The following is a 26,676-nucleotide window of genomic DNA, read 5'->3' on the forward strand; positions in this document are numbered from 1 at the left end:
AAGGCTTCCTGTAGGAGGTGACCAGTGGGTCTCTGGTTTGTGGATCCTTTTAGCTCCTAGCAGGGCATGTATTATCTTAGGTGTTTTGTGCCCACCTCTACCCTAGTGATTATGGTGGTAATAGGGAGGGGTAGGGAGGTCTGAGCAGCATGTCCAATGGGCACCCAGTCTGTCCACCTCCCAGCCCAGTGCTTGCTTAATGGATGTTGCCCTGGCCTAGTGGCCGAGGAGGACGGAGAAGTTGCTTGCTGCTGGGAGCCTCCTGCCCACCTGCCCTCCTTCTGCTGAGCCCCACCTTTTGACCCCTCGAGCTTCAGGAAACTGCCAGGAGAGGGCAGCTGGAGGCTTTCAGGAGCCTGGCCACTAGCCCCAGCGCGGACAGGCGGAGGGGGACTGAGTCAGTCCCCGTGTGGCGGAGGTCGCAGCCAGGCGGAGGACGCCCCCTCTGGCAGCGGCTGGGAGGGCCGGCCCAGGCTGCTCCGGCCCGCGCCAGGCCCTCGGCTTGGTGGCAGTGCCTGGGTGCGCCCGAGGGCCAGGACCGGAGCCGAACTTGAGGAAAAGCTGGCGGGGGGCGGGCTGGGCTCGTCAGCCGCTGGCGCTGGGACTTTCTTCTTGGGTTTCAAGTAAACAGTCTCGGCCCTCCTCCCCCTCGCCTGCCTCCACCCCCGGCTGCTCATTCGATGGGTCTCATGTGTTTCTATTTAAGGGTTGCGAGTAAACCCCAGTGATTGGCGGCCTCCAACCCTCTGGACTTCTCGCCTGGGCCCTGGCTGCGGAGCCTCCTCTCCCGCTCTCTCCCTCTCCCTCCCGAGGGGAGGACGGCTGACTTTCTTTCTCTGGTTTAGAGGGGCTGGAGGGAGGCAGGAACCCTCCTCCAGGCCTTGCCTGTCTCTCCCTCCTGTGCTCTGGCCTCCGCCCTCATGGGCCGGCCGCCCGCCCGCTCGCGGCCCTCCCCTCGCACCCCTGCGGCCCAGGGGTCTGGAGAGTCGGTGGCCGCCCCCGGCCTCTCCTCAGACTCCCTCATGCCGGGCCGGGACTAACTCATCGCAGCAGAAGGCTCTTCCTCTGAGCTTCCTTGGCCTCCATCTCTGTCTCTCTCCCTCCTCCCCCTACTCCTCCTCTGTCCCCTCGGCTCCCCATGTCCCCCGGTCCCCGCGCTGCAGCGGGCCGGTGTGGGGCCCTGCTATATGGCCTGTCCTTGGGGCCCGGCGAGCTGCGAGCCCTGGCTGCAGGCGGCCCCTCCGAGTGGCGCTGGCGACGGAGCAGCCTCCCCCGAGGCCCATGGACAGGGGGCGCCCCGGCCGCGGGGCCATGGCTGGCCGCTGGCTCACCGCGTGCTTTCTGCCCTCACCAGGTGCCGACGCCAACGCCGAGCCCATGATCCTGGAGCAGTACGTGGTGGTGTCCAACTATAAGAAGCAGGAGAACTCGGAGCTGAGCCTCCAGGCCGGGGAGGTGGTGGATGTCATCGAGAAGAACGAAAGCGGTGAGTGCCCCGGATGGCTGGCCGGCCGCTCGGGTTCCGGCCTGGCTCCTCGGCAGGCTGCGTTTTGTTCCCTTCCTCCTCCCCCACCTCTGCAGCTATACGTTGTTTCCATCTGGCGGGGAGAGGGCCGCGGAGCCTGAAGTTTCCCCTGTTGGTTTGGGCTGCAGGCCAGCAGTTTGCCTGGTGGTGGAGGAATGTCTCCACGGCTCGGGGTAATTAACCAGCTTGTGTTAATTCAAGGCCAGGGTGCCAGCGCGGGTGTGACTGTCCAGCCCATGTTCGGGGTCTCCATCCCCTCTGAGGCCCATGCGGAAGGTCGCTCCCACCTCAGGGGCGCCTTACAGCAGCTTCCCCCAGTTGGGGCCATATTCCAAGCCAGGGGGCCAGGCAGGGGCGGAGAACCCCGCTAGCTGGTGGGGAAGGCAGGCCATGATGTCACTGTGTGATCCGGGGTCCTCGGGCCCCTGGCGGGCTGTCCGGGGAAAGGCCAGGCCTGAGGGGTTGGTTAGTGTTTGGGCGGTGAGCTGACTGCCCCCTGCTGAGCTGAAGCCCATCAGGACCTGGGAAGACGGCCCAGACTGGGGGATGTACCCAGGTCCTGGGGCCAGGGAGGGTCCTGCAGCAGCTGCGGTGTCATGGGGAGCTGAGGCTTTGTCTTGTCTGGGGCCCTGCGGATGGCTGTGGAGGGGGCTGCTGGTTCCAGGGTTCTCGCTGAGTGGGCCCAAGTGCCTCAGAGCCCTTGGCAGTGGGAGTCTCTGCAGGTGGAGAGAGGAGGGCCTGAGTCCTGTTCGTCAGAGGTGTAGGCGCATGCGGCTCCCTGCAGGGCCAGGGATGGGCTTTGGCCCCAGACATCCATCAGCAGTTTGCCCACAGCCAGCTGGGACTTGACTTAGCTCCTGGGGTAGTCTCTTTCGGTTTCAGTTTGCTGTGGGGGAAGGCCCCATGCACTGGAGCCTCTCTGGGCTATGTTTAGAGGACACTCCCAGAGGGGAGGGGGTCTGTTCTTTTCCTTTCCCATTCTGTTCCCTTCCGATATTTTGAGTGAGCCCTGAAAAGAAGGCAGACCAAAGAATAGCTGTGCCCATTCTACAGATAGAGTAACTGAGGCACAGAAAATTTGAGGGGAAGTGACTCACCTACAGTCAAAAGCAAAACAGAACAGGGATGTTCCTGGGCCTCTGATTCCTATGCCTGTGGGCAGCAAGTAGCTGTAGAGATGCTGGAGAAATCCTGGCAGGCCTCCTGGTAGAAGTGAGTTCAGGCTCCTGTTGCAGGAGGCTCAGGAACTGTGCTTTCTGAGAAACAGGGCTGTGATGCCAACATAGGTGTGACTTATGGCGCTCCTGAGTCTGGAGTCTTCACAGCCTCTTCCCCTTTTAGAGAGGTCGGGCTCTGCCTTTGTGCCTGGAGTCATCGCCAAGGTGATTGGCAGCTTAAGTCTTCACCTGGCAGAGCCACGTGCCAGCATAAGGCTTGCAGGTACCCACACTGGCCTCATTCCTGCACAGCTTTGCCTTCAGCCTTTGTCACAGTACCAGCTCTACCTCCTCACTCCCCAGGGGAGCTGCATTGTCTTAGGGGCCTGGCTCTGGAAACCCTAAGCACTTCAAGGCCCAAAGGAAGGAATCTCCCATGGTGCAATTGGAGATAGCTGCTGAGGAGAGCGAGATGTTTTTGGAGCTTGCTCCAAAGGACGGCAGGCCTGCTTCTCTGTATAAGGTCAGGGCTACTCAGACGCCGAGTTCTGACTTAGGGACCCTCCTGCTGCCTCACCTGCCTTGTGTCACCAGCACAGCTATATAATCCTGGAGCAGCAGGGAGAGTGAGCTCCATGTCTCTGGGTAGCAGCCATTTGCCAGGATGGCTGAAGAGGAGACCCCACACAAAAGGAAGTCAGCCTGCTATAAGACTCCCAGGGACGTGTGTGTCCTCTGCCTTCCCATTTCCATCCAGGACACTGGCAATACTTGGAGGTCTGCCTAGGGGTAGGGGAGGGAGAGCCTTGGCAAAGTGGGGGTTCTGTGTTAGGCTTGGAAGGGTGTAGAGGCACCTCCTCGCCTAAGGAGTCCCCGATGGCTGTTTGAAGGGCTCAGGGGGCCTGACTCCTCAGAGCAGGCCAGTCTGGCACACAGACCCTCTGAGGGAGTTGCTGTCCCTGGAAGCAGGTGTCTGCCCACCCCCTACAGGCTGGGTGGCTTCAAGTCCCGTAATCCCTCTGGGTCTCATTTATCCCTTCTGTAAAATAGAGATGACCTGGCAGCTGCTTGGAAGCAGGGCCTGGAGCAGATGACCTCCCCAAGCCCTCTCCCAGGTCTGAACTCCGTGGCTGGGAGTCTCTGTAGGGCCCTGGGTGTTGAATAGAGCGAGCTCCCCTGAATGTGGCTTTTCCGCTTCTCTGGGACCTTCGTATCTTTACCCTTGGTAGGGACGGCTGCTCAGCAGCACAAGTTTACACAGGCGCCTTGGAGTGCTGTGTCCACCATGCAGACCTACACTATCTGTCGCCATCAGAAACCAGGAGGCCTGGAGTGTACAACCAGCTTAACCAGAGAAACTGAGTGGAGAGGAGAAAGAAAGAAGCCAAACTGCAGATCCTTGGGAGGGTGGGTTCCCAATTCAAGGAAGCTGGAAGTCTGATGGTGGGGGAGGGGAGTTGTGCATCCTGCAAGCTAGCTTTGGAAGGAGTGGTGAGTGGAACAAAGACCCAATTGTAATGCCTTTGACCTTGGCACATGGTGGGTGTGTTGAGGCATTTCCACTCAAGTTGTTGGGGCAGTGACCCCAATAAACACCATCCCTGCCCCCCAGGGCCTCGCCTTGCCCACTGGGAGCCAGGACTCTGCCTGTGTCCCCTTCTCGCTTGGCCTGAAGTCTCTCCAGTAGAGTGTTCATAGAGGGATCCAGCCACCTCTAGCTCCACCTGCTCATCAAATCCCTCTGGCTGGGACCCTAGCCACCAAGCGATTTAGAGGTGTGGTTGTACCAGTGCTCTGTAATCTCATTGGTCTAAAGAGAGAGGTATGTCTGGAAAGCAGTTCAGAGTCAGTAAACAGTAAACAACAGGTGCCAGGCCATGGACTTCACAGGCATCATTTTACTGGAATCATGGAATGATCCCAGGCAGCAGAAGGTGCTTTAACCATTTTGTGACTGTAGTGACAGGCTAAGAGCTGAAGTCATTTCCCTAGAGTCCAACAGCTGAGATCTCTCCCCATCTACAGAGGACTGGGGGAGGGTGAGAATGGGCTGATCCTGAGTGGGATCATGACTGAGCTGGTGATGCTGCGAGTTGGGAAGAGGGGAAAGCTGGGGGCCCGTTGAGATGACTGCAGGGCTCCCTGGAACGTCATTGCAGCAGGATGTCTCTGTGTCCCACCCTGCAGCACGGTGCTCAGAGGTAGTGGGAATTTGTGTGTTAATTGTTCCTTTGAACTTGGAGACAAGCAACAGCTAAGAGGATCTTAGGAGGGTGATGTGTACCCAGCATAAGCCTACTCCAGGGAACATAGGTGGACAGAAGTCAAGGATACCCAAAGTGGGACCTGAGTGGCTTCAGGGAAAGCATTTTTGGTCAAGCAGTGGGCCTGGGGCCCAGCCAGAAAAGGACTCTTTTGTCTTCATTGATCACCAGGGATAAATCTAGCGGAAAGATTCAACAGCTTGTTAGCTTTGCCAACTAGCAAGGCAGGCAGCAATCATTGTTGTCTTGTCCTTAGAAACCTCTCCACCCGTGGTATAAACAGCAGTGCCTGAGATGCCTCCTTTGTAGAACATTCTTATACCTCAAAGACCGCATTGGCTTCGCCTTCCAGCAGACATAATCTGGTCTATCTTATGGCAGAGTGGTGATGGCAGGGTCCTGGTTGCTCTGATTTCTCTGTTGAGCAAAGCTGCCTCTAACATTCCAGGATTGTTTGCTTCTCAGTACTAGGGGCCAGGAGAGGATGTGGGGATATGAGTCAACAGATGCTCATTCTTTTCCTGCTTCAGCTTTTCTTCTTGAGTCTGCTGCTTTACTGGCACCGACATGATAACACTGGGTCCTTCCTTGGAGGCACATAGCTGTAAGGATCTAAGATCAAAGCAAGAAATTTTGAGCTCTTTTGGTCCATTCAGGGGAGAAAACTGAGTCTTGGAGAGTTTGAGAATCTTCAGTCTCCTCCAAAGTCAATGCTTTGGTCCCAGTTGTGTTGTGAGCAGAAGACAGAAAGCCACTCAAACTTTCTCAAGAGATTGTTGAAAGGATGCAGAAAAATCTCACCAAACCCAAGGGTAGGAAGTACATCCTGGCCTCACAGGTACTGGGAACCAGGAAATCGGCATGAGCCTTAGCAGCTTCTCTTGTCTCTGTCTCTCTCTTGGGTACCATGTGGATTTAAAGCCCAACTGTGATTTCCTAACTGCAGACCAGCCTTCCTTCTCTTCCTATTCACTCACAGCAGCAGCTGGTCTCCTGCTGTTGGCTTGTCAGGAAATGACTGCCACCAACCGATGATTGCCTCTGGTTCTCTGAGTCCAAAATTTTTTTTTTTAAAGATTTTATTTTTCCTTTTTCTCCCAAAGCCCCCAGGACATAGTTGTGTATTTGTGGTTGTGGGTCCTTCTAGTTGTGGCATGTGGGATGCCGCCTCAGTGTGGCTTGATGAGCGGTGCCATGTCTGCACCCAGGATTCGAACTGGCAAACCCTGGGCAGTGGAAGCAGAGCTGGCGAACTTAACCACTCTGCCACAGGGCAGCCACTGAGTTCAAAATTTTGAATCTGATTGGTTTCTGGCCAGCCAATGGATTGGCAGATCTTAGATCCAGTGTCCAGCCCTGGGCCAATCAGCTGTGCCCAGAAGCATCATGGGGTATAAACGTGGCTACCTAGCCAACCTCTTCAGCAGTGGCTGTTGGAGAGCAGGTTTTAGAGAGAGGAGGTATAGAGGGGGTAAGTTACCCAAAAACATGTTGGCTGCAATTAGTTTGCTCATTTCACAGCTGTGTGTGTGTGTAGTGGAGAGAGCAAAGAATCAGGAATCTGAATATTAGGTTTAAGATCAAATGCTATCCTAACTGTGTGATGTAAGTAGGAATCAATTTCTGTTTCTTCATCAGTATGAGGGGGCAAGGATATGTACTACATGGGCTGTTTGGTTTTTTTTTTTTTAATGAAATGTAACCATTTATTATTTGACAACTCTCTTTATCAATAAGACAAACTAATAAGCTTTTCTCACAGATTTGTGTGTCCTAATGATTATTTTGTGTTGTCAAAGATAATGCATTCTTCAACCACGTATTTTGTACGTTGGAATCTTAACATTGAGGATGTATCTATTCTGTTACTTAGATTTTTTTTTTTTTAAGATTTTATTTTTCCTTTTTCTTCCCAAAGCCCCCCAGTACATAGTTGCATATTTTTAGTTGTGGGTCCTTCTAGTTGTGGCATATGGGATGCCTCCTCAGCATGGCCTGATGAGCGGTGCCATGTCCACACCCAGGATTTGAACCGCCGAGACCCTGGGCCGCCGAAGCAGAGCACGCGAACTTAACCACTCGGCCACGGGGCCAGCCCCATACTTAGATATTTCTTCATGAACATTGTTATAACTAGTTCTACATGGGCTTTTATAAGGGAGAAATATACTGTACATGGTATTTTTTCATTTATTCACTCATTCACTTCTTTTGTAATTCTTGAATACCTTTGTCCCGGGCCCTGTGGTGATTGGCCACATACCCATAAGGTTCCTGCCTTTGTGGAGCTCAGGCTCCAAGTGTGAGCATTCTGGGTACTTAAGGGGGGTGGACTGTACCATGAGGCTGGGATACCTCTGAAGACTTTTCATTGTCTTAAATGGACTTCTGAATATCATCTGTGTCTTTTGCTTAGTTTATGTGCTTACTCAGGAACCACCTGATGGCTAATTCTGACTGCCAAGCTACCCTAGGAAAGAGATGTCCCAATAAAGATAGGATAGGCTGTTTCTAGAAAGGCAGGTTTATTGCAGATAAGTAAACTAACACTCTTAACTCTGCAACAGCCTGTTAAGAGCTTGGTTCCAGGGAGCCACCCTCCATTTAGATGTGGCAACTGGCCCATGCGGGCCTGTCCCAGCCGTCAGGAGGCCTTGGTCTCTGACAGCGTTTCTCTTTCTCAGTGCAGCACGTGTGTGCGTGTTCCTGCTGTGTCAGCCTAATCAGCAATTCCAAAGTCCATTCTGGTCCAAGACTGTCTCTCATGGGCAGTTGTTCTCCACTTCACAAAGCTGGCTGGAAGGGAAAGGACCATAGAGCATAAATCTGGGAGCAGAATTGGGCATCCTAATCCACCCTTGGGCCCCTCGACCCAGCGTTATTCACCTCAGGGTAGAGGTTGTTTTGAGAATGAGATTGCAGGGTAGCCCAGCAATTAACAACGTGAGCTCCAACCTAGATAAGCCCGGTTTTAATCTTGGTTTGGTACTTACTGGTGGTGACCCTGGGAAGGTCACTCTAAGTATCAGCCTCCTTACCTGGTAAAATGGAAATAATTTTACCCACAGCTATAGGGTTGGTGTATGCTGATTCAAAAGGAATTCAGTGCCTAGTGCAGGGCCTGCACACAGTAAGTGTTCAGTACATGATAGTCGCTCGTAGGACCACTGGACTGGGGTAGCTCGGCCAGAGATTGACGTTGGGGCCCACAGCAGGCCAGTTTTCTGCTTGTGGCCCTGGTTTCCCCACTTGGCCAGAGAATGGATTGCAGTCAGTGGTGTCTGAGGATTCTCTCAGCCTGATGGTTTTGTGAAGTGGGTAGGGCAAGCAGGGAGCTTACTACAGGGTCATGAAGCCAGGAGACCATGCTAGGGACCATAGTTGTCCCCCTGGAGACGTTCCTTGGGCAGCTTAGGGCCCCAGCCTAAGACAAAGAGAAGAGTTGGAAATAGAAGTCAAGTTCCTGTTGATGACCCAGCAGCAGTACCCTCATGGGATCAAGGGGCTTCATGCAAGGCTGGAGAGAGGAGAGGCCCACCTGCGACACCCCCATGCTGCTGTCACCCAGTGACACTGTTGCATGGCACAGAGATGAAGTGCTGGGGGTGGGGTGTCGGCGGTGGGTGAGGAGACTACCACAGTCAGGGAAGGCTTCCTGGAGGAGTTGGAGGCATTGAGCTGGGCCCTGGAGAGTTAGGTAGGCAGAGAGGGGAAGGAGTTCCAGTTCCACATGAGTGGATGCCAGGCAGAGGGCTGGCTTGTTGGGGCTGGGACAGCAAGGCAGTTGTCTGGTTGCCTCAAGCAGGTATGTGCTAATAAAGAAAGTGGAAGTTGGGCAAAAGTGGGTGGGGAGGAAGGATGGGGCCATGGAAAGTAGGGGAGCAGGAGAGGGACCTGAGAATGGTGGTACTTGAAGCAAGCGATCCTGGCTATGGGGAGGAGGGTGGCAGGGGCAGATGTAGTGGGGACTGGAAATAGCTTTCATCAAGCTAGATCTGCACAGGCTGTTGTCAGGGACATGCCAAGGGCTTGTCAGCACTGAGCACTGCCAGCCACCTGCCTAGAGCCAGCTGCTGGGTGGCTGAGTGGGGCAGTGGGGCACCCTCTGCCTCGCCTCCATCTGCTCAGGTTTCGCAAGTGGAGTGGCCGATCACTCTAACCTCACGATGGCTCATGGACCTGTCGTGTCCCAAACTCCTCTGAGGCCATTTTCCTGGAATAGTCATTCTGAGCAAACAATGTGGTTCAGTGGTGACCTTAGAAATCCAGCTGAAGTGCCACAGTGATGCCAGCTGCTCATCCCAGCTCAGCCCCAGGGCAACACCTGGCTACCTGCCCTTTGGAGGTGCAGACAGGTTTGCACTGAGTCTGTTCACGAGTATCTCCAAAATGCTGCTTTTCTGAGTTTGACCACCAAGGGACCAGTTGAACCGTACACTGCCCGGACCCCAGCAAGGCCAGTCTTCAGGTGATTGGTTGTCACTAAATCCATCCTAGTTCATTAAGTGCCAGGTTGGGGCCCAGAGGGGACGGAGGCCAACAAATTCCTGCCCTCACGAGGCTCATATGTAGTGGAGAGACAGTCACAAGTAAATCAGGAAAATAATGCTCGATGATGAAAAGTGCAATGCAGGACGTAAACAGGGCACTATGGCAGCGAATAAGCTGGAGGACGAGGTGAGAGAGAGTGGCCAGGGGAGACCTCGCCGAGGAGGTGCCAGTAAAGCTGAGCACGCATGGAGCTTGGTGAACGGAGGGAGAGCCAGAGACCAGTGGGTCCAGGGCGGAGTGGTGGTGAGTAAGGGCAGAGAAGCAGGAGAGGCCGGGTGGTCCCAGGCCAGGGTGTGTTGTTCCAGGGATAACAGTCCCCATACCCCAAGTAGGAGTCTCGCAGTGTAGCCAACAGGTGACCCCACTCCCGTCCCCAGACATTCCCTGGCCCTGGTGCCCAGGGAGCGGGCAACACTGGAGACCCTCTGCCGGCCCCCAACATGCACACACATACATGCACACATATAGATGGCCTTTTGTCCCCAGGAGAAGTGACAGGTCTCACTGCACTGCCGAAGAGCAGGGAACAGATCCCCCTCCACCACGTTTCCTCTGCTCTTATGTAACAGATTTCCACCCTAGGACCACGGTGCTTTCTGGGGAGTATAATTTGTCAGGACCTCGGGGAATTCGGGTTGAGAAATTGCGCCTTGTTCCTTCCCCAGATTACCCCGTAGCCGTGTGATATTACACCCCTCAGCAGTTGGGTTTTCAGTAATCGCACTGGTGGTACTGGGGTTTACCAAGGGTGACCGCCTTCGTCTCTATCAGCAGCTTTTCAGATTCCATAACCTCATCCCCTGGGTTCCCGGTGCTGACCTGGCCTCCCTGGCCTCGTTGTGGGGGGACGGCCAGGGGGACCAGGTTAACCCAGCCGCTCTGCAATGCCTGCTGGGAGCCAGTGTTCACTGGGGCTCCCCATCCTGGAGGGAAGCTTCTGGCTTGTGTAACCCCCAACTTTACTTCTATCTACGTTTGAAATATGCTATATGGAAATATTGGGAGTTTTGTTTCATTTAATTGTCTCAGCCCCAGCTCTGCATTTCCCTTCTTAGTCAGGCACCTCGCAGGCTCCTGCAAAAATGTGTTTGCCTCCCCTAAGCTTTATTGGACTCGATTATTTGGAAGTGGCTCAGGTGCTGTGGGAGGTGAGAGAAAGCCAAACTCAGAGAAAGAGTCTGCCAAGCACTGGCCATAAAGTGAGCAAAGCTCAGTGGGCTCTTGAGACCGCTGTGCTCTGACAGCAGATCCCTCTCTCCTGTTGGATCTGGCCCCTCGTCCCCTTGGATCACCGTGTCTCAGAACCTTGTGTTTTAAGGGACGTTCTCAGCACAGTGGCCTGAAGCCTGCATGTCTGTTCTCTTTTAAACTCCTGCTAGGAACGTCATAGGAGAGGTCAAGGCCGCCTGGGGAGTGCCTGCTCATGCTAGCTAGTAGGGGATTTGGGACTTTTTTCAAGGTGGCCTCTTTTTGAATTAGAATATTTTGTATTTTACAAGCTATAAAACCATGCAGTTTATAAAACATCTTGGTAAGAAGAGGGGCAGATGTCGGCATCCTGTCTTTCCGAGGCAGAAGTTGAAGCCCAGAGTGGTTAAGTGACTTGCCCAAAGTTTGCACAGCTGGGAGGTGGGGGTGGGCTTCCAACACATGCTATTTATCCAGTGTTTGGAAATTCGGATGTTTGCATTCCTCTTCCTTGTGGATTTTACTTCTTTGGAAAGCCAGAGCCCAGAGACCTCTGCTGCGTGAGTTCCCCAGGCCACAGAGAGCAGGAGAGCAGGGTCAGTCCTGCTGAAGGCCCGGCTAGGGTAGGAGAAAGGCTGAGGGGCAGGTCAGAGGGAACGTGAAAGGGAAAGGAACCACACTGACTCAGTTTCCTGCAGAAGAGTTGTGTGCATGTTCCAGGGTTTAGCTCAGCCAGGTCCATGGGCCGGGGCTGGACTGCATGAGTGGATAGGTCAGGGCACTCGTGGTCTCCCCAGAGATCTGCTCACCAGGGCCTCGGTGGGCAGGGCTGAAGGTGTGAGGGCAGAGCCTAGGCTGTGCCTGGGTGGTGCTAGTCAGGGCCCCAGCCCACTCTGCCTTCTCCGTTTGTCCAAACAAATAGACCTGTCCTGGCCCCTTCCCCGACCCCACAAGACCAAAGGAAGAGCTGCCATCCTGCCTCCTTCCCCACTCTGCCCACATGTTCCAGCAGTCTTAGCCCTGTTTGAGTGATGTCCTACATGCAGGGTCTGCTTCCATAGGATGAAGTTTGCTCATTCAGTCAACAAACATGAAGCACCTACTGTGTGCCCTGTGGTGTACCAAGTTCTGAGATGCAGCAGCCATCCCTATCTTCCCATTGCTGGAGGTGACGGCATTCTCGGGCTCTCTCCTACCTGCAGGATAAGGGCCCAGATGCAGTGAATTGATCATTTTCACAGTGCACCTACCATGTGCAAGGGAGAAAGCAGAGTGTTGCTGGGGCCATACAGCATTACAGAGGGGACGGGAGGGCGGGACCAGAGGCATGGTCTGCTCTGGGTTTTCATGAACACCGTCGGGTTCAGAGATGGGGCAGTGCCTGGGTTGGGTGGTCAAGGAAGTCTTCTGGAGAAAGTGGGCCTTGAACAAGGACTGAAGGAGGAAGGTGCTGCAAGCTGAGTGAACCAGAATGACACGTGCAGCGGTGTGGAGGGTGGTGTGGACAGGCGTGATCTGGCAGCAGTGCCTGTGGCTACCTAAGAGGAGACATTCACCTAGCAGTAACAGGCTGGAGGGGCCTTGAATGGCCTCAAGTGTCAGGTGAAAGAGAGCTTTTCCTGTCCTTCCCCACCAAGCTGAGGGAGACATTCTGACCATCTGCCCGAACCGCTTCTTTGTCAGAGGAGGAACAGAGCCTGGAAAACTGAAGGCACTTGCCCAGTGTCACACAGCGTGTTCATGGCAGGGCTGCCACACGACTCCGGACCGTTGGTACAGAGGTGGCTGTCTCCAAGGTCTGCTGGCATCTCCCAGCATCACTGAGGCCTCGCCACCAACTCAGGGCTGACCCTACCCCATGTCACCCCTGATTGAGACCCAGCCCACCCCCAAGGTGAGGGGAGAAGGTGAGTGGGCTCTTCAGCTCTCTCCCCCTGGGCTCCTCAGCCTGGTGCTGAAGCTAGAGCCTGGAGACGGGCGGAACAGAGGCAGGCCCGAGACTTGGGGCTCTCCCTGCATGTCCTCCCCAACCCTGTGCATTCAGACAGACTCATTTTTTTCAGATACAGGGGCTTCCCACTGCAGGATCATCTTCAGATGCCCCAACTTGAGAAGCAGGCTCTCCCGTTTAGCAACGCCTCGTCTTGGGGCTGTCCCACGGCTGGCTGTGGGTCTTCCCCAAGACCAAAGGCTCTGCCTCCTCTGCCCCTTCTGTTCCTCCCTTCCCCGAGGAAGATGGTGACGGTGCTGTTGAGCTTGGCCAGGCCTCCAGGCCTGGTGTTTCTGGACACTCTGTCTTTTCTTGTTTGTTTTCTGTACTTCTGACCGGCACCCTCACCAGGCCCCAGCCTTCTCTCGACTCAGCATGCTCACCATCTCCTGATTGCAGCAGGATTTTGAGTTGCTGCAACCAGGATGCACCCACAGCAAGGCCTGGGACTCGGGCCCTACACCACTGCCTGCAGCATTGGCTACAGGCTTCTCCCAGGCCTGGCCTGCCCAAGTGACCTCTCTGTGCCCCGGGGGGTTGTGGGGGGAGGGTTTCTGCCAGTTCCAGCCACCCACTTCTTGCTCGAGGCATTGAGTGAGGGAACTGCCACTTGGCGTGGTGCTCAGGGTGTCATCTCAGTGGGCAGGGTGGCAATGTGCCCTCATGGAAGGAATGGCAGGCTTTGCATAAGAGGATTTCGGTCAGTCTAGGTTCCAAGCTCAGCCACTTACTAACCAGGTGACCTCAGGCAGATCACTTTACCTCTCTGAGCATCAACTTTCCTCACCTGTGATTAGGATTGAAGACAGTGGCCACAGTTGCTTTCTAGATACCAAACCACCCCATTCCCCACCGCTGTGCTTTACCAAGCTGGGCAAGAAGCAGCCCTTTCATCTCCATAGTTCCAGAGCTCCTAAGATCCCCTCTAACCCCTGGAGGGCCAAGAAAAAGCCAATTTCAGCTTAGTGGGAGCAGGCAAGGGGAATTTGACCATGTTGGCAAGCCTTCAGCCAACTCTCCCCCAAGCAGCCAAATGGGTCACTGGCTGCAAACATCCCGGGGTTTGTAATGATGATCACAGGGCTCCTGGGCTCCTGGACACCTTTGGAATGGGCTTTGTGAGGCCAAATGCTTTGCAGATTAAATTTCCGGAGAAAGAACAGCTGAGAAATAGTCTTGAGCTTTGCTAAGCCACTTCTGTGCTATGGCAGCAAAAGGGTGTGTGTGTGTGTGTGTGTGTCCCCTAATACAAGGGAGGGGGTAGGCAAAAGAGGAAGATGGTCCAATCCTGAGCTTCCCTCTCTCCTTCAATTTGCATCAGCCAATGGGACTGCTCGTGCTGCCTTGTTTTCCAGAATGGTGCTGGTAACAGAAGGAATATGATTAGTAGTGTGGAATTTCATGGTAGGGGTTGGGGGTGGCTTTTCCCCCCTTTTTTTAAATAAAGTAATGTTTTGAAGTGTTGCCCTGGAGAACTGCTGAAAGCAGAGAGGCTGACAGACGTTTTTGGTCATGTCAGACGAGGACAAGATTATCAAAGTGAGCGAGGGTGTCTCTCCCCTTCAGCTGTGCTGTGGGGTTCCAGGGCCATCCTGCCAGAAAGCAAGCAAGGGGCAGTAATCACAAACAGGCTGGGATCAGTTACAACCAGAAGTATTACTTTAGACTCTTGGCTTTGATGGGGAAGAATGCAGTTTTCCTTGCCCCTCCTCCCCCATCCTTCTCAAGTTAAACAAGATCTGTGAAAGCAGTAGCTTTGGGACGTAGGGAGAGGCCAAAATTCAAGCCAGCAAGGGGTCTCATGCCTGGGCTCCCCCAACCGCTGCTGCTATTGGGGCAGGGGTGTGTCTGGCCCGTTTGCTACCCCCATTCCTCCTTAGGATGAACTGGAAAAGCCAATATTCCCAGAGTCTTTCTTGTTTCCCTGGGGCATCCTCACCTTCATCTTGCCCACCAACCAAGGGTCCTGACCCTTCTGCGCATTTAGGCTGGCATTTTCTGCAGGTTTACCACGTACCTAGCATGGGGCAGAGGGGGGTGAGCAGTCAGGTGGAGAAAAAATGAAAATAGCTCAGCACGTTGGAGCAGGCCCTGCGAGCCCAGTGAAGATGACAAAATAATGAGGCTCTCACTCCTCCTAGCCTCAAAACAACTCTGGGGGGCCTGCTTCTCATCCCCCTCCCCCTGCCTCAGTCAGCACCTCCTAGGCAAGTATCAGATCAACTCCTTCATGCTTGGGTATAAATAATACCACTCCCCGGAGTGTTGACATGGTGAGGGGCGTGCTTCCCCCTGGCATTGGTAATGGGAGCAGAACCAGGTTGGCAAACACCAACAGAGTGGGATTTTAACCAGCTGTCTCTTGGAGGCAACGAAGGAAGTTGACTTATCGTCGGGGCTTTGCACAGGGAGAATGAGCATCCAGAACCCTGCCTCAGTGCCTCCCATATGAGCGTTTAACCCCCTTCTTCTGCTTCAAGCCCAGCCCTGTGTCCCAGGCCTCACTGCACAGCCAAACACAAACTTGCCGCCTTGGACTTAAAGGGTCTCCACTTCTGATGGAGCCAGAGCATCTTGTCGGCGCTGACGTGGCAGCTAGGAGAAGGATTCTGGACCTCAGGGGACAAGCCTGCCCTCCATCTCTCAGCCTCCATGGGGCCATCCCACCTCAGGGCCTTTGGATGAGAAACTCCGTTCTAGAAGTGGTTTCAGGGTTGGGGGCCTGGATGGAGTCAGAGCCAGGTTGGGCAGGAACTCTGATCCAGAGACCAGCACAGAGGGACTGGGAGGTGGAGACGTCCACGTTCTAGTCTAAAGGACAGGCCAGAGCTGGGGGGCTGGAGCCTATGATGATATTGGTCCCTTCCTGGGGCGTGAAGTTACAGTCTGCCTTGGCTGAGGGCTGGGACTCAGCTGCAGTCTCTTGGGTCTATCATATTTAAAGGGGGAAAGCTTCCTGGCCCCACCTTGACTCCCTGACTTCTGTTATCTTACTCCATCCAGTTCTCCCTACCTTAGAACCACTTCTGGAATGGAGTCTCTTCTCCAAGGGCCCTGAGGAGGTGGGATGACCCCATGGAGGCTGGGAGATGGGAATATGGAGGGCAGGTGGGGTCAGTGACTTTCCTGGCTTCCTACCCCATCTGTCTGCCGTTAGGTACCAGGATCTTCCTGCTGACCATGGTAGGGTGTTGATCAGAGGCTGGCTACTCATTCAGAGTGGAGAAAACCAAACAAAGCAAGCAAGCGAGCATGTAGTCAGGAGCTGGAGATCAGGCATTCATTCACTCCCCAACCTTTATCTCCTGCTGTGTGCCAGGCACCGAGGCACAGAGCTGAACAAGGAAGACTTGATCTCCGTGTCATGGAGCTGACAGTCTAATGGGGAAGTGGACAGCTACCCACTTCTGACCTGGCCGAGGAGACTGTGGTTGCTGGTGTGTTGTGAGGCAGGATGGTGATTGTCTTTGGGTGTTGGGGCAGGAGGCACCAGAGATAGGTTAGAGATGAGGAGAGTTCCATCAGTGATTGGTGCTCATGGGTGTCAGTCACACTGCCTGACCAATCACTGTAACTGTGACAAGTGTCAAATGAGACACCTGGACCTGGGCGGTCTCTAGGGCAGCTGGACTAGGGATTATCTGGTTCAAGTGTAGCCTTTTCTCTTGGGATTGGGGTAGGATCTGTACTGGACTAGATCTTAGGAACTAGGAAAACAAGATGGTGCCCAGAAGCAGGAGAGGCAGGAAGGGAAATGAGCAGGAACAGCTCAGGGAAAGAACCTATTCCTAAATCGCCACAAACCCAGCTGGGGCTCCAGGATGGTTATGCCAGGACCAGGATATTTCAGGCTCAAGTTAAACCCTTTTGCTGCTTTCTGTAGACTATTAATATCAGAAACCCATGGGAAAGGCCAGAAAGGGATTATTGAAACACCTCCTGTATATCAGATGTGAGCCAAATACCTTCTTTCCTCTAACCCCCACCACAGCCCCATAAAGCACAGGTAGCGTGACTCCCATTTTACAGATGAGAACCCTGAGGCCCAGAGAGTACAGGTAATTTGCCATCTTCTTCCCTGCACACTCTGCAGCCTCCTAGTTAATTTTCTGCAGTTCCCTGGGCCCTGAGTAGGGCACCATGGTCGGGGAAGCTATTTTGGGTGTAGCTCTCTCCCCACCCACCCTCTGGGGGTTGGGGGCAGCAGCTCTCTTGCGCTGCCTGCTCCAGGACTCCAAGCTGCCCCCACCAAGGAGGTGAGCTCTGTTCTTGTTTCTGTGTGAAAAGCCATGGCTCCAAGAGTCCCAGCAGAGGCCTGTGGCTGGCCAGTGGGACTGCTTTGAATGGGCCTGGGGAGGGGCCGTTAGTGGTGTCCCTCCGCATTCCTCCAGGAGCCTCACCCAGCGTGTGGGCTTGTCCCTGGTGCTTGGCCTGTGGGACCTCCCTGAGCTTTGCTTTTCCATTCCTGTGAGGGGAGAGGCCCAAATGAAAATGGCCCAATCAGGTATATGAGCAGATTGCAAGAAAGAGCTCATGGGTGGGAGTAATAGCTTGCTGGGTGATCTTGGGCGAGTTATGCAACAAGCAGCAAAAAATCTCACAGCCTCAGGTCCCTGTGGGTAAATCCCTGTAGGGGAGCTCTGAGTCGGAGGTACCTCCTGAACACGGGGCACTTGACGAGGGAATGCTGCCCAGGGGCTGAACAGCTGCGCTGGATTCTGGTGCAGCTGGAGCGGCCCGAGGGGTGAGAGCTGGAGAGAAGATGCCCAGGGCTGACCGCGCACTGACCCCAGGAGCTGGACTGGAGAGATACTGAGGCCAAGGGGAGCAGGAGGTACTGTGGTGTGGCAGCTGCTCCCTGAGCCCCTTCTTTGTCTGAAACACGGACCCAGGCAGGGGCTCGACAGGATGCCACGATGAGTAAGACGTGGCGTTTGTCCTCATAGAGCTCTTGGTCTTGCTGAGGGAGATGGCCAGTCCCAACCTAAGATCAGGGTGCTGGAGGAGCACACGGGCAGGAGACAGAATCCCAGCTGGCGGGGAGTGACGGGAACGTCACAAAGGTGGCAGCTTTGAAAGATGAAGCCTGAACACAGTGATGGATCAGAAAGACCACACATTTGGGGCTTCTGAGCCATGCTGGGTGTGCACACAAAAGCAAGATAGAGGGCATTTCCCCCAGGTCCCATGAAAGGCTTGTGTTCCGATCCCACTCTGCCACTGAGCAGCCAGTATGTGGCCATTTTGCTCCTCAGTTTCCATATCTGTCAAATGAAGATAGTTTTGAAACCCATGTGGCTACTGGGAAGGTTAACTGTGAAAGAAAATTGTCGAGTGGCACACTGATTTTCTTTTATTTTCTCTGATAGACAGGGATGGGCCACCATCCAGTCTGAGCAGTATGTTGTATCCAGGCGGGTTAGGAGTCCATCAGGTTCCTGAAGTTGCTCAGAATAACAACCCCTCTGCCCCCATCTATCTACAACCCGGATACTTTTCAAGGGATTTTTCCCATCTATTATCTCAGAGTAACTATAGGGGTAAGGAGGGCAGGTGGCTTTGTTTCCATTTTTCAGAAGAAGAAACTGACTTTCAGAAGGGTAAGTGGTTTGCCCAAGACCTCAAGGCTCACTAGTGACCAAGCTTGGATTCAAACTAAGGGGCTGTATATTCTTTTATTTTTTTATTTTTTAAAGATTAGCACCGGAGCTAACATCTGTCGCTAATCTTCTTTTTTTCTTCTTCTTCTCCCCAAAGCTCTCCAGTACATAGCTGTATATTCTAGGTGTAGGTCCTTCTGGTTCTACTGTGTGGGACACTGCCTCATTATGGCTTGGTGGGTAGTGCCATGTCCGTGCCCAGGATCCAAACTGGTGAAACCCTGGGCCGCTGAAGTGGAAGAGGCGAACTTAACCACTCAGCCATGGTCCGGCCCCCGGGCTGCGTATTCTTAACCCACGGCTCCTTCTGCAAGATCAGGGTTTCCCAGAGAGTGGGTCATACAGATGTGTGGTGGACACAGCATTAAATGGCGTGGAATCCCATCATGAGAAGGCTGTTTCCTTTCAGTTCTCTTTCACGCCACACCGAGGCAAGGGGAAAGTCTCCACGTGGGGCTCCTGTGTTGTTAACACTTGCTGACGTTGTTTCTTTGACCAAGAGAAAGTCTGGCCCCAGCCTGAGTGTCTTGCTAGAACTTGCCTTAATATCTTGCTATAAGTCCATGGCATTATTGTTCTGTTGTATGTATTTTTCCAGTATCTTCCATTTATGCCAAGGGTTACTGGCTTTCCACTTAGTGTAGCATAGGAAAATGTCTTTTTGAAATAATATTTAAGTTTTTTTAAAGAAAACACTAGTACAGGTGCTACTCGGATAGCTTAATTGCATGTCTATAATGCCTGAGGTTTGGGAAACGCAGTTACAGGACTCCAAGCGGGACACTCTTGGGTGCGGTGCTTCTGTCACAGTTTCCTAGGGTGACACCAGTGGCTCCCAAATTCCAACCGGGAAGGGAGCCTGGAAGAGCATCGGCATTCGCGGTGGCTGCTCCCCACACCGCGTGGACGAATCCGAGTTGTCAGAGAGCCGTTGACGTCAGGCGGTGCAGGATTTTGCAAGGCCTCTATTTAAAATTCCGCAGAAATTAAATAAGGAGGGTTCGCAGGGAAGAATGCCCTAGACAAATTGTGGAGTGGGTTCGTTTTGTTTATGAACATCGTCTTTAAAGTGGAAATTGCCCCCGTTTTATTTTTGCCCCAATTGAAGAGGGGCTGAACTCAGCTGGAAGGGAGGGGACAGTTGTCAGCCTAAGGCTTTTAGCTGAAACCAACTCAGTTCTGGGGCCAAGAAACCTCCATTTTTAGCAAAGAGAGGAAAAGGGAAAAATAAACTCAGACATGTATACTTCTTAGGTACTGGAGGAGGCTGGTTTAAAGAATAAGGATAACCTCTTATATTTCAAATGGCTGTAACAGCTACAGAGGGTTCCCTCAGCTCTTTTCTCCGGACCGGAAATACACATTGAAGGCACCAGACACATTTCTAGGTTCTTTCTCTTCTTTTCCCTTTGATTTCTCACCACAACCCTGGGTAGTACAAGCTATTTACTATTCTCAACTCAGTGATGAGGACTCTTCAGCCTCTTTCTTAAGCCATTTTGAGTGACCAAGTATCATTCTAATGCAAAGGTGGTTTCCTAAAAAATGTCCACGCAACACCATGGAACATTGGATACTCTTAGATGATACAGGGAGGCAGTATCAAATACGTGTGCAGCACACAGGGAGAAAAGTTTGTCGTGTTTCAGTTCCCTCCCAAGCCTTCTGATGTGTCTCCCCTTGGTGCCTCGCTGGCTTTGACCCCTCTCTAATAAATCTCCTTTGTAACAAAGAGGGAGCGGCCTGCGGGCACCACCTCCTCAGTCTTAGTGCAGCTCCAATTCGCTACATGCCTTTGTTCTCTGTAATTTCATGGTTGGGGCCAGTGGTCCCAGCTGTTTATTCATGGTGGCAATCTGAAGTTTCCCTAAACAAATTGTTATCTTGAAGTTAAAAAAAAAAAATGGTGGATGGCTTTAGATATATATTTACTATATGAACCACAGTATCCGTAGTTCAAGGAGATGCAAAAGTCATGCATGTGTGGAAATATCTGAGGTTTGAGAAATGCTGATCCAAAGTCACTCTCTCCTGGCAAAGCCCTTGGGCATTATCTTGTGCCAGAAACTCACTTAGCCTGGGTGCCCCTCCCTCGCCCTGCCCTGTGGGCTCAGAGCGGGTGAGGGAGAGGCAACCTGGAGAAGGGGCTGGAAACCACAGGTCAGCCCCCTCCTCTTGGAGGGGAGGGCAAGAGAGGGGAAGCCAGTCCTGTGACTCTCCAGAGAATCAGATCTGCTTTGGAGACACTGATGGAATGGAGGAGAAGCAGAAGAGGGGACTGGTTTCCCGGCTCCTCAGTCAGATGGAAAGTTGGGGATCTAATAGCAAGAGCAGACTGTTGGTCTCCTTCTGCAAAGGAACGGACAGCTGGAGACGTTTTTAAGGAGAACTGAGTGGATGCTGTCCTGGGAGTCAGACCTGGGCGCCAATCCTGGCACTGCCCCTTCTTATCCAGGCACCTTGGTCCAGGCGTTTCCTAACACAGCCTAAGGTTTCTGACTTGGGGGAGACAACTTACGGAACTTATAGTCCCCCAAACTCCAGGACCTTTCTCATCCTCACTGCCAGGGAGGGTGACCCATACATCCCAATTGCCTAGACACTCCCAGTTGGCACCTAGTGTTTTGGCACAATTGTGAATAGCACCCCCCATTTACTCCAAAAAGTTAGGACAATAAGTCATAAGATCACTATAGTAAGCCATATCCTTCCATCTCTCCATTTACTACTCTTCATCTTATCAGGTTTGACCTGTCATTACCATCTGTTCAGACCTTTTTTTATTGACTCCTAGTCCTGGCACAACTTTCGCTAGAGGAGATGGTGCCACCAGCACAGTGCCTCTGTCCTCATCCTGAGACTGATTAAAACATCCAACAGGACAGGTTCCCAATAGAAACCCCACCCCACCCCCCCGCAAGTTGTGACTAGTAAATCGTTACTCCCTCTTTGGATGTGGTCAGCTGTCAGCTGCCAATCTGTCAGTGCAGCCCTGCAGCCCCCAGGGCATCATGGGAGCCCCAAGGCCTGACGTCTCGACTCGGCTCTGACACGTCCCAGATCCGCCAGGCCAGTGGTCCACTCCTCCTTATCAGAATCCAGTGTGGCCTGGCCCCCTTCCTTCCTGTTGTGCCTTTCTGCTCAGCACCATTTTCCAGGCTATCTGACCATCCCTCAGAAACGCACATTTCACTTGATCAGGACAGCATTGAGGTTGCCCGTCTCTGCTCTGGAATTTACCTTCTTCTTCTTGGGAAGTTGGGACCTTTGCCTGTTCTGTCCTCTGGCCTTGGAACATCTCCATGTCTTCCAGGATTGCTCGTGGTGGCCTGGCAGCTCTCTGTCAAGTGCTCTCCAGACCTCCTCTCACGGCCAGCTGATGAGAGCTCTTGGAGGGTGGCCTGTCAGTGCTGCCTCCATCTCCGCCTTCAGTCCATTTGCTTGCCACCCTCCCGCTCAGCACTTTCCTGTCTGAGCACCCTCCTTCCTGAGAGAAAATGCTGAGCCGCGGATGGGAGTCCAGCAGACCCCTTCCCCCTTGCGTTGGCATCACGGTGCCGCAACCTCTCTCAGCGTCTTTCGACTTAACCTCTTTCTTTGGCCTGGAACATCAGGGGAAACCCTGAGCATATTTTGGGGGATCAACTTGTGAGACCTTAACCTTCCTGACCTGATTCTTAGCCAGGCACATTTCCCTTGTCTCTGTTCTTCTTTCATGAGGACCACCCCTCCATCCGTCTTCCAGGGCCTCCCTCTGTATAGGCACATCTCACCCTGCCATTTGCACCATTTACAATTGTGTTAGAAAATCCCCTTTTGCATCTTCTATCCCTCCTGAGCCGCCTTCTGTTCAGGAATCTGGCCACAGGCTCACCCCTCCGTGCCCTGCTTTATAATAGGGTAGGTGGAGGACAGGGATGTTGAAGGGGAGTGCCTCTCTTGCTTTCATCTGGAAGAATCCCCACCGTGAGGCACTGTGAGCATTACTGGGTGGGCCACAGGTACTCCCACCACTCTGCCTGTCCTTTTCCTCCCACCAGATTCACCTCCCTCCAGATCTGGTCTGAGGTTCAGTTCGAGTCTCCCTTAATTCTTCCCTGACTGCTCAGTGTCATCTCTGGATGTCAGCAGTTCCTTCAGCAAACGTTGTAGCAACAAGTGCATGTCTGTGGCACAGGGCTGTCTGTGACACAGGGCCCTCTGCTCTGCAGTTCCTGGAGGGGCCTTGTGCCATCTTGGATTCTCCACCTCACCCTGCCCCGAACCCCACCCATGCCAGGCACAGAACCAGACCCAGAGTTTTCAGTAGAGACCTTCCAAGATCAAGGCCAAATGACAGTGACATCAAGAGTCTCTCTGTCCCTGAGACTCCAGACACCTGAGACCCACCTGCCTCCCTGCCCAGCCCGGGCACCACTCACTGAGGGGCACTGAGGTCTTGGTTCCTTCTTTAAAATTCCCTGGGGTTTGCACTTAAACTTTAGTAATAGCCGTCTGGTGCAACTTGCTAGGAACCAGACTCTGTTCTGAATGCTTTTCGTGGATTAACTGATCTCAACCCTTATGACACTGTGAGATGTAGGCATGACTGTAGGTCCAATTTACACATCAGGAAACTGAAGCAAATGCCCAAATTCATGCAGCTAGTAAGTAGCAGAGCTGCGACTTAAACCCAGGTAACTGGGCCCTGGAGCCCTTGCTTAAAACCGCTATTCTCCTGGCGAATTATCATGTGCTCCTTCTCTGCCTGAGAATGCTTATCAGCCAGGCCTTCCCCTGGGTGCCTCACTCATGGCCCCAGCCTGCCCAGGCCCAGCACTGGGCTTCTGGGCCCATCCAGTGAGGTGGGCAGGCTGGAGCCAGGTTGGGGGAGGGGTGGCAGCAGCCCAGTTCTTGCTGTCTTCTTGCCACAGACTCCACGGAGCCTTCCAAACCGTGACGTAGCAGCCTGTGCTAATGGTCTTGGAATCCAGGCCTCAGGCGCCCAGGGAGGGTTCTGGGGCCCTGGTGACCTAAGAGCCCCATCTGGGGGAAGAGGAGGTCATGGGCAACAGACAGGGTGGGTACTAGAGGTGGGACCAGAAGAATGGTCAGGCAGGAAGGCAGGGGCTATGGGGGTGCCTACGGGAGAGACCGGGGGAGCCTCTCCCCTCCTCCTGTTTGCTTTGGACCATGGAGGCCACGTGCTGTGAGCTGGAGTGTGTCTTGGCAAGAGGCTCACTGACAGAGCCTTCTGACCAGGGGAGGCCTGGCCGAGGGTGGGCCGCCTTTCGTTGTTCTTAAAGGCACAGCATGACCATGGCAGCCCGCATTTTCAGTGGCTCTGGTCCCTCTCAAATAGAAACCTCAGATCTGCCCCAAGGTTATAGGAAAGGGGTCAGGCTGGGTCCAGGGCAGAAGCAGTCCCTTAGGGCCCAGCCTTTTGCCAGGCGTGGTGTGCCCAGGCGGGCGGCACTAGTGACAGGCCCCTGTCAGCCCCAGTCCTCCTCTCAGTATCCCCACCTCCGCCATCTGCTGCTCACAGATTCTCACCTCATCGCCTCCTTCAGATGCCCCAAGGAAAGAACACGGGATGCGTGGACATATCACCCTCCCAGAGGGGCCGAAGCCTGAGCCAAGGCATGTGTCATGAATGGAGGCAGGTGTTTGAGGCCTGAGACTGTGTCTTCTACTTTTCCTGGCTCCTTCACCACCCTTCTGGAAGCCACAAGCCTTCACGTGGGCCTGGGTGTACTGTGGTGCTCTGACATGTGAAGGACCCGGAGGGGAAAGAAAAAGCGAGGCCCAGAAGTCACCTAAAGGCTACTGGGTTCTCTAAACTCCAAACTTGGAGTCTCACCCCACCTCCCTGTCCTCTGGGTGCGCGCCTGGGGCTGGTGGGTGGAAGCCCCGCCGTCTCCTGCTCCCCGCGCCAGTGCTCGGTTGCACTGCATCGCGCCCATCCTGTGTGCCATGCAGGGGAAGATGGGGAAGGAGAGCCTGAGTCCCGGCTGACTGTTGTTCTCTGCAGTGTCCTCACGCCTGGAACAGGGCCTGGCATGTACCAGGTGCTCAGTAAATAGTTGGTTATTGAGTTCACCATATGTCCCTGTTGCCAGGCAACCCTCTGGGCAGATCACATCATCCTGGTATGATGCTCAGAGAGGGCCAGTGACCTGCTTCAGGTCACACAGCTAGTATGTGATGAAGCCAGGATCCAAACCAAGTTCTGTCTTGGAAGAGAAGCCTAGGAGGAGCCTCTCAGCTGAATCCTGGGGCCAGCAGGGCCGAGAGGATGGGGAAAGTCAGGGATGGCCTCATGGAGGATGACACATAGAAGGATGGGGACGTTTCAGAGGGAGAGGAAGGAGCAGGGTCCCCCTCCCCCACCAATTGTTTTATCCTAGGCTGAGTTGTGACCTTTATTAACATCCTAATTGTGTGCAGCTGGCCTCCTCTGGGCCTAATGATCTCATTATCCTCTCATTAAGGAGGCCATTGTGGCCTGGTCACCCTGGGGACAGCAGTGGCCTGGGAGTGTCCATTACTTCCTGCCACACTTGGCCAGGCTCAGCCCCTTCCCAGAGAGGCACAGGTTCCCGGCCCCTCCCCCAGGTCCTCCCATCCCCCTCTCTGTCTGTTTCCATCTCTGCCTCTCTCTCTCTCACTCTCTCTGCCTCTCTCTCTTGGTCTGCCTCTCTTTCTGTCCCTTTCCCACTCTGTTTCTGTCTCAGTTTGTGGCTCACTCTCAATTTCTATCTCCACTTCCATCCCCCCCAGTGCCAGCGTTGAGAAGCCCCAGTTAAGAATCAGTTTGAGAGGGCTTAGAAATTGGCCAAACAGGTGGGCCCCATCGGGCCGCTTCCCTGAAGATTATGCTCAGCCTGGAAAGAGAGGGTCTCGCTCTTGGGCCTGAGCTTTTCCCTCTTGGATCTGGGGGTCTCCCTTCCCTGCCCAGAGCTGGAGGTGCTATCCAGGCCACCCTGGTGTTGCTTTCTCCTCCCCTCGGCAAAGGGGGTGAAGTGGGTCGTTATTGGGGCCCACGGAGCAGGGCTGGCTGGCATGACAGGTGACATTGCTGTTCTTCCTGGGCTTGGCCTCCTGGGGGAGGGCTGGGCCCTGGCCTGTCAGGCAGCCTGGCTGAACTTTCTTCTTCTTCTGGTGCTCTGGAGACGTGGCCCTCACAGGAGAGCCAGGGTGAGGCAGCTTTCAGGGGGCTGGCCAATTTAGGATTCTCCAAGACGACTTCCCCATTCTGGGGACTTAGCCTCAAAGACCAGGCCTAGAGACCCCAGAGTGAAGGTTTCTCCTGCACGTCGAAGTGTGTGTGGGCTCCTCTGTCAGGATTCCTCTCCAGCAGTTTGCAGTTTCCCCTTCAAAGGAACGGACATGGTGGCCCCTCTCCTGCTCCCTGTCTGGGGGGGCATCTCAGCATAAAGGCACTCCAGGGGGGGCAATGGGCTGCAGGCATTGGTAGAGGTGGGGTGCAGGGGTGTGCTAAGGGGTCTCAGAGCCGGCCCAGGTCCCTTGGGGGGTTCCCCACCATCTCCTGCTGCACAAGGTCTCTGTGTCTCCCTCCCCACCCCCCAAAAAAAGAGCCCACTCCCCTTCCACCTGGAAACGGGCTGATTTCTCAGGAAGAGGCCAGGTCTGGCAGCCATTCGGCGAACAGTCGCCCCCATCTGGGCACAGGTGTAAGCACTCGGCAGTCCAAAGCTAAGTCCTTTGTTAAAACCTCACTGAATTCCCCAAGAATGGAGGCTGGGAGGACAGAAGAGAAAGACTAGCAGAGGCCAGCTTGGAGTTTGGACCTGTCTTCCTGGGGACATGAAAAATGCAAGAGGTAACCTGGGCTGCTCCCTTGGCGTCCATGAGTGCTGGCCACCTAACCTCCCACGTCCTAAGGCTTTAGTCCTTCATTCAGTAAAGCTCATAGCTTCTGTTCAGTGGGCACCTGCTGTGTGCCAGGCCCCCTGCACTGTTCTTTATCTCATCCAGCCCTCACACTCGCCTGCAAGGTAGATGCTAGTCTTAACATTTTACAGGTGAAGAAACCGAGGCTCAGAAAGGTTAAGTCACTTTCCTGAGACCACACAGCACAGAAGTGGCAGAGATGGGATTCAGACTCAGATCTTTGGCTCCAGCACTTAGGCTCTGTACCTCAGTTTCTTCATCTGCTGGGCTGCTTGCTGCAAGCTCAGTTCTGCCCTGGAGACGAAGTAGACATGCTACTTATAGTCTGAATAAGACTAATTCTCAGAGTGCATAAGCAGCTGTGAATTGTGAGCTTGACGCTCTGGACACTATTAGGATTTGGGGATCAGTTGGGAGGTAGGACAGGAGAGAGGAGGCTGCAGGACCT

The 26,676-nt window shown here is 53.9% G+C and overlaps 1 protein-coding gene across 8 annotated transcripts in view; it reads left to right on the forward strand.

The window, feature by feature from the left end:
• Positions 1–26,676, forward strand: part of SH3PXD2A (SH3 and PX domains 2A) — a 246,485-nt gene that overhangs the window by 181,417 nt on the left and 38,392 nt on the right. For all 8 annotated transcript variants that reach the window (XR_011521966.1, XM_070633632.1, XM_070556688.1 and 5 more), the window contains one exon: positions 1,355–1,486. Coding sequence is in view for 7 of the 8 variants with exons in the window: in XM_070633632.1 (XP_070489733.1) it covers positions 1,355–1,486 (132 nt within the window). In the remaining variant the exon portion in view is untranslated. The remainder of the gene's footprint in view (positions 1–1,354; positions 1,487–26,676) is intronic.

The sequence above is a fragment of the Equus przewalskii genome, chromosome 1 (assembly GCF_037783145.1).
Source record: "Equus przewalskii isolate Varuska chromosome 1, EquPr2, whole genome shotgun sequence".
In the NCBI taxonomy this organism is placed as follows: domain Eukaryota; kingdom Metazoa; phylum Chordata; class Mammalia; order Perissodactyla; family Equidae; genus Equus; species Equus przewalskii.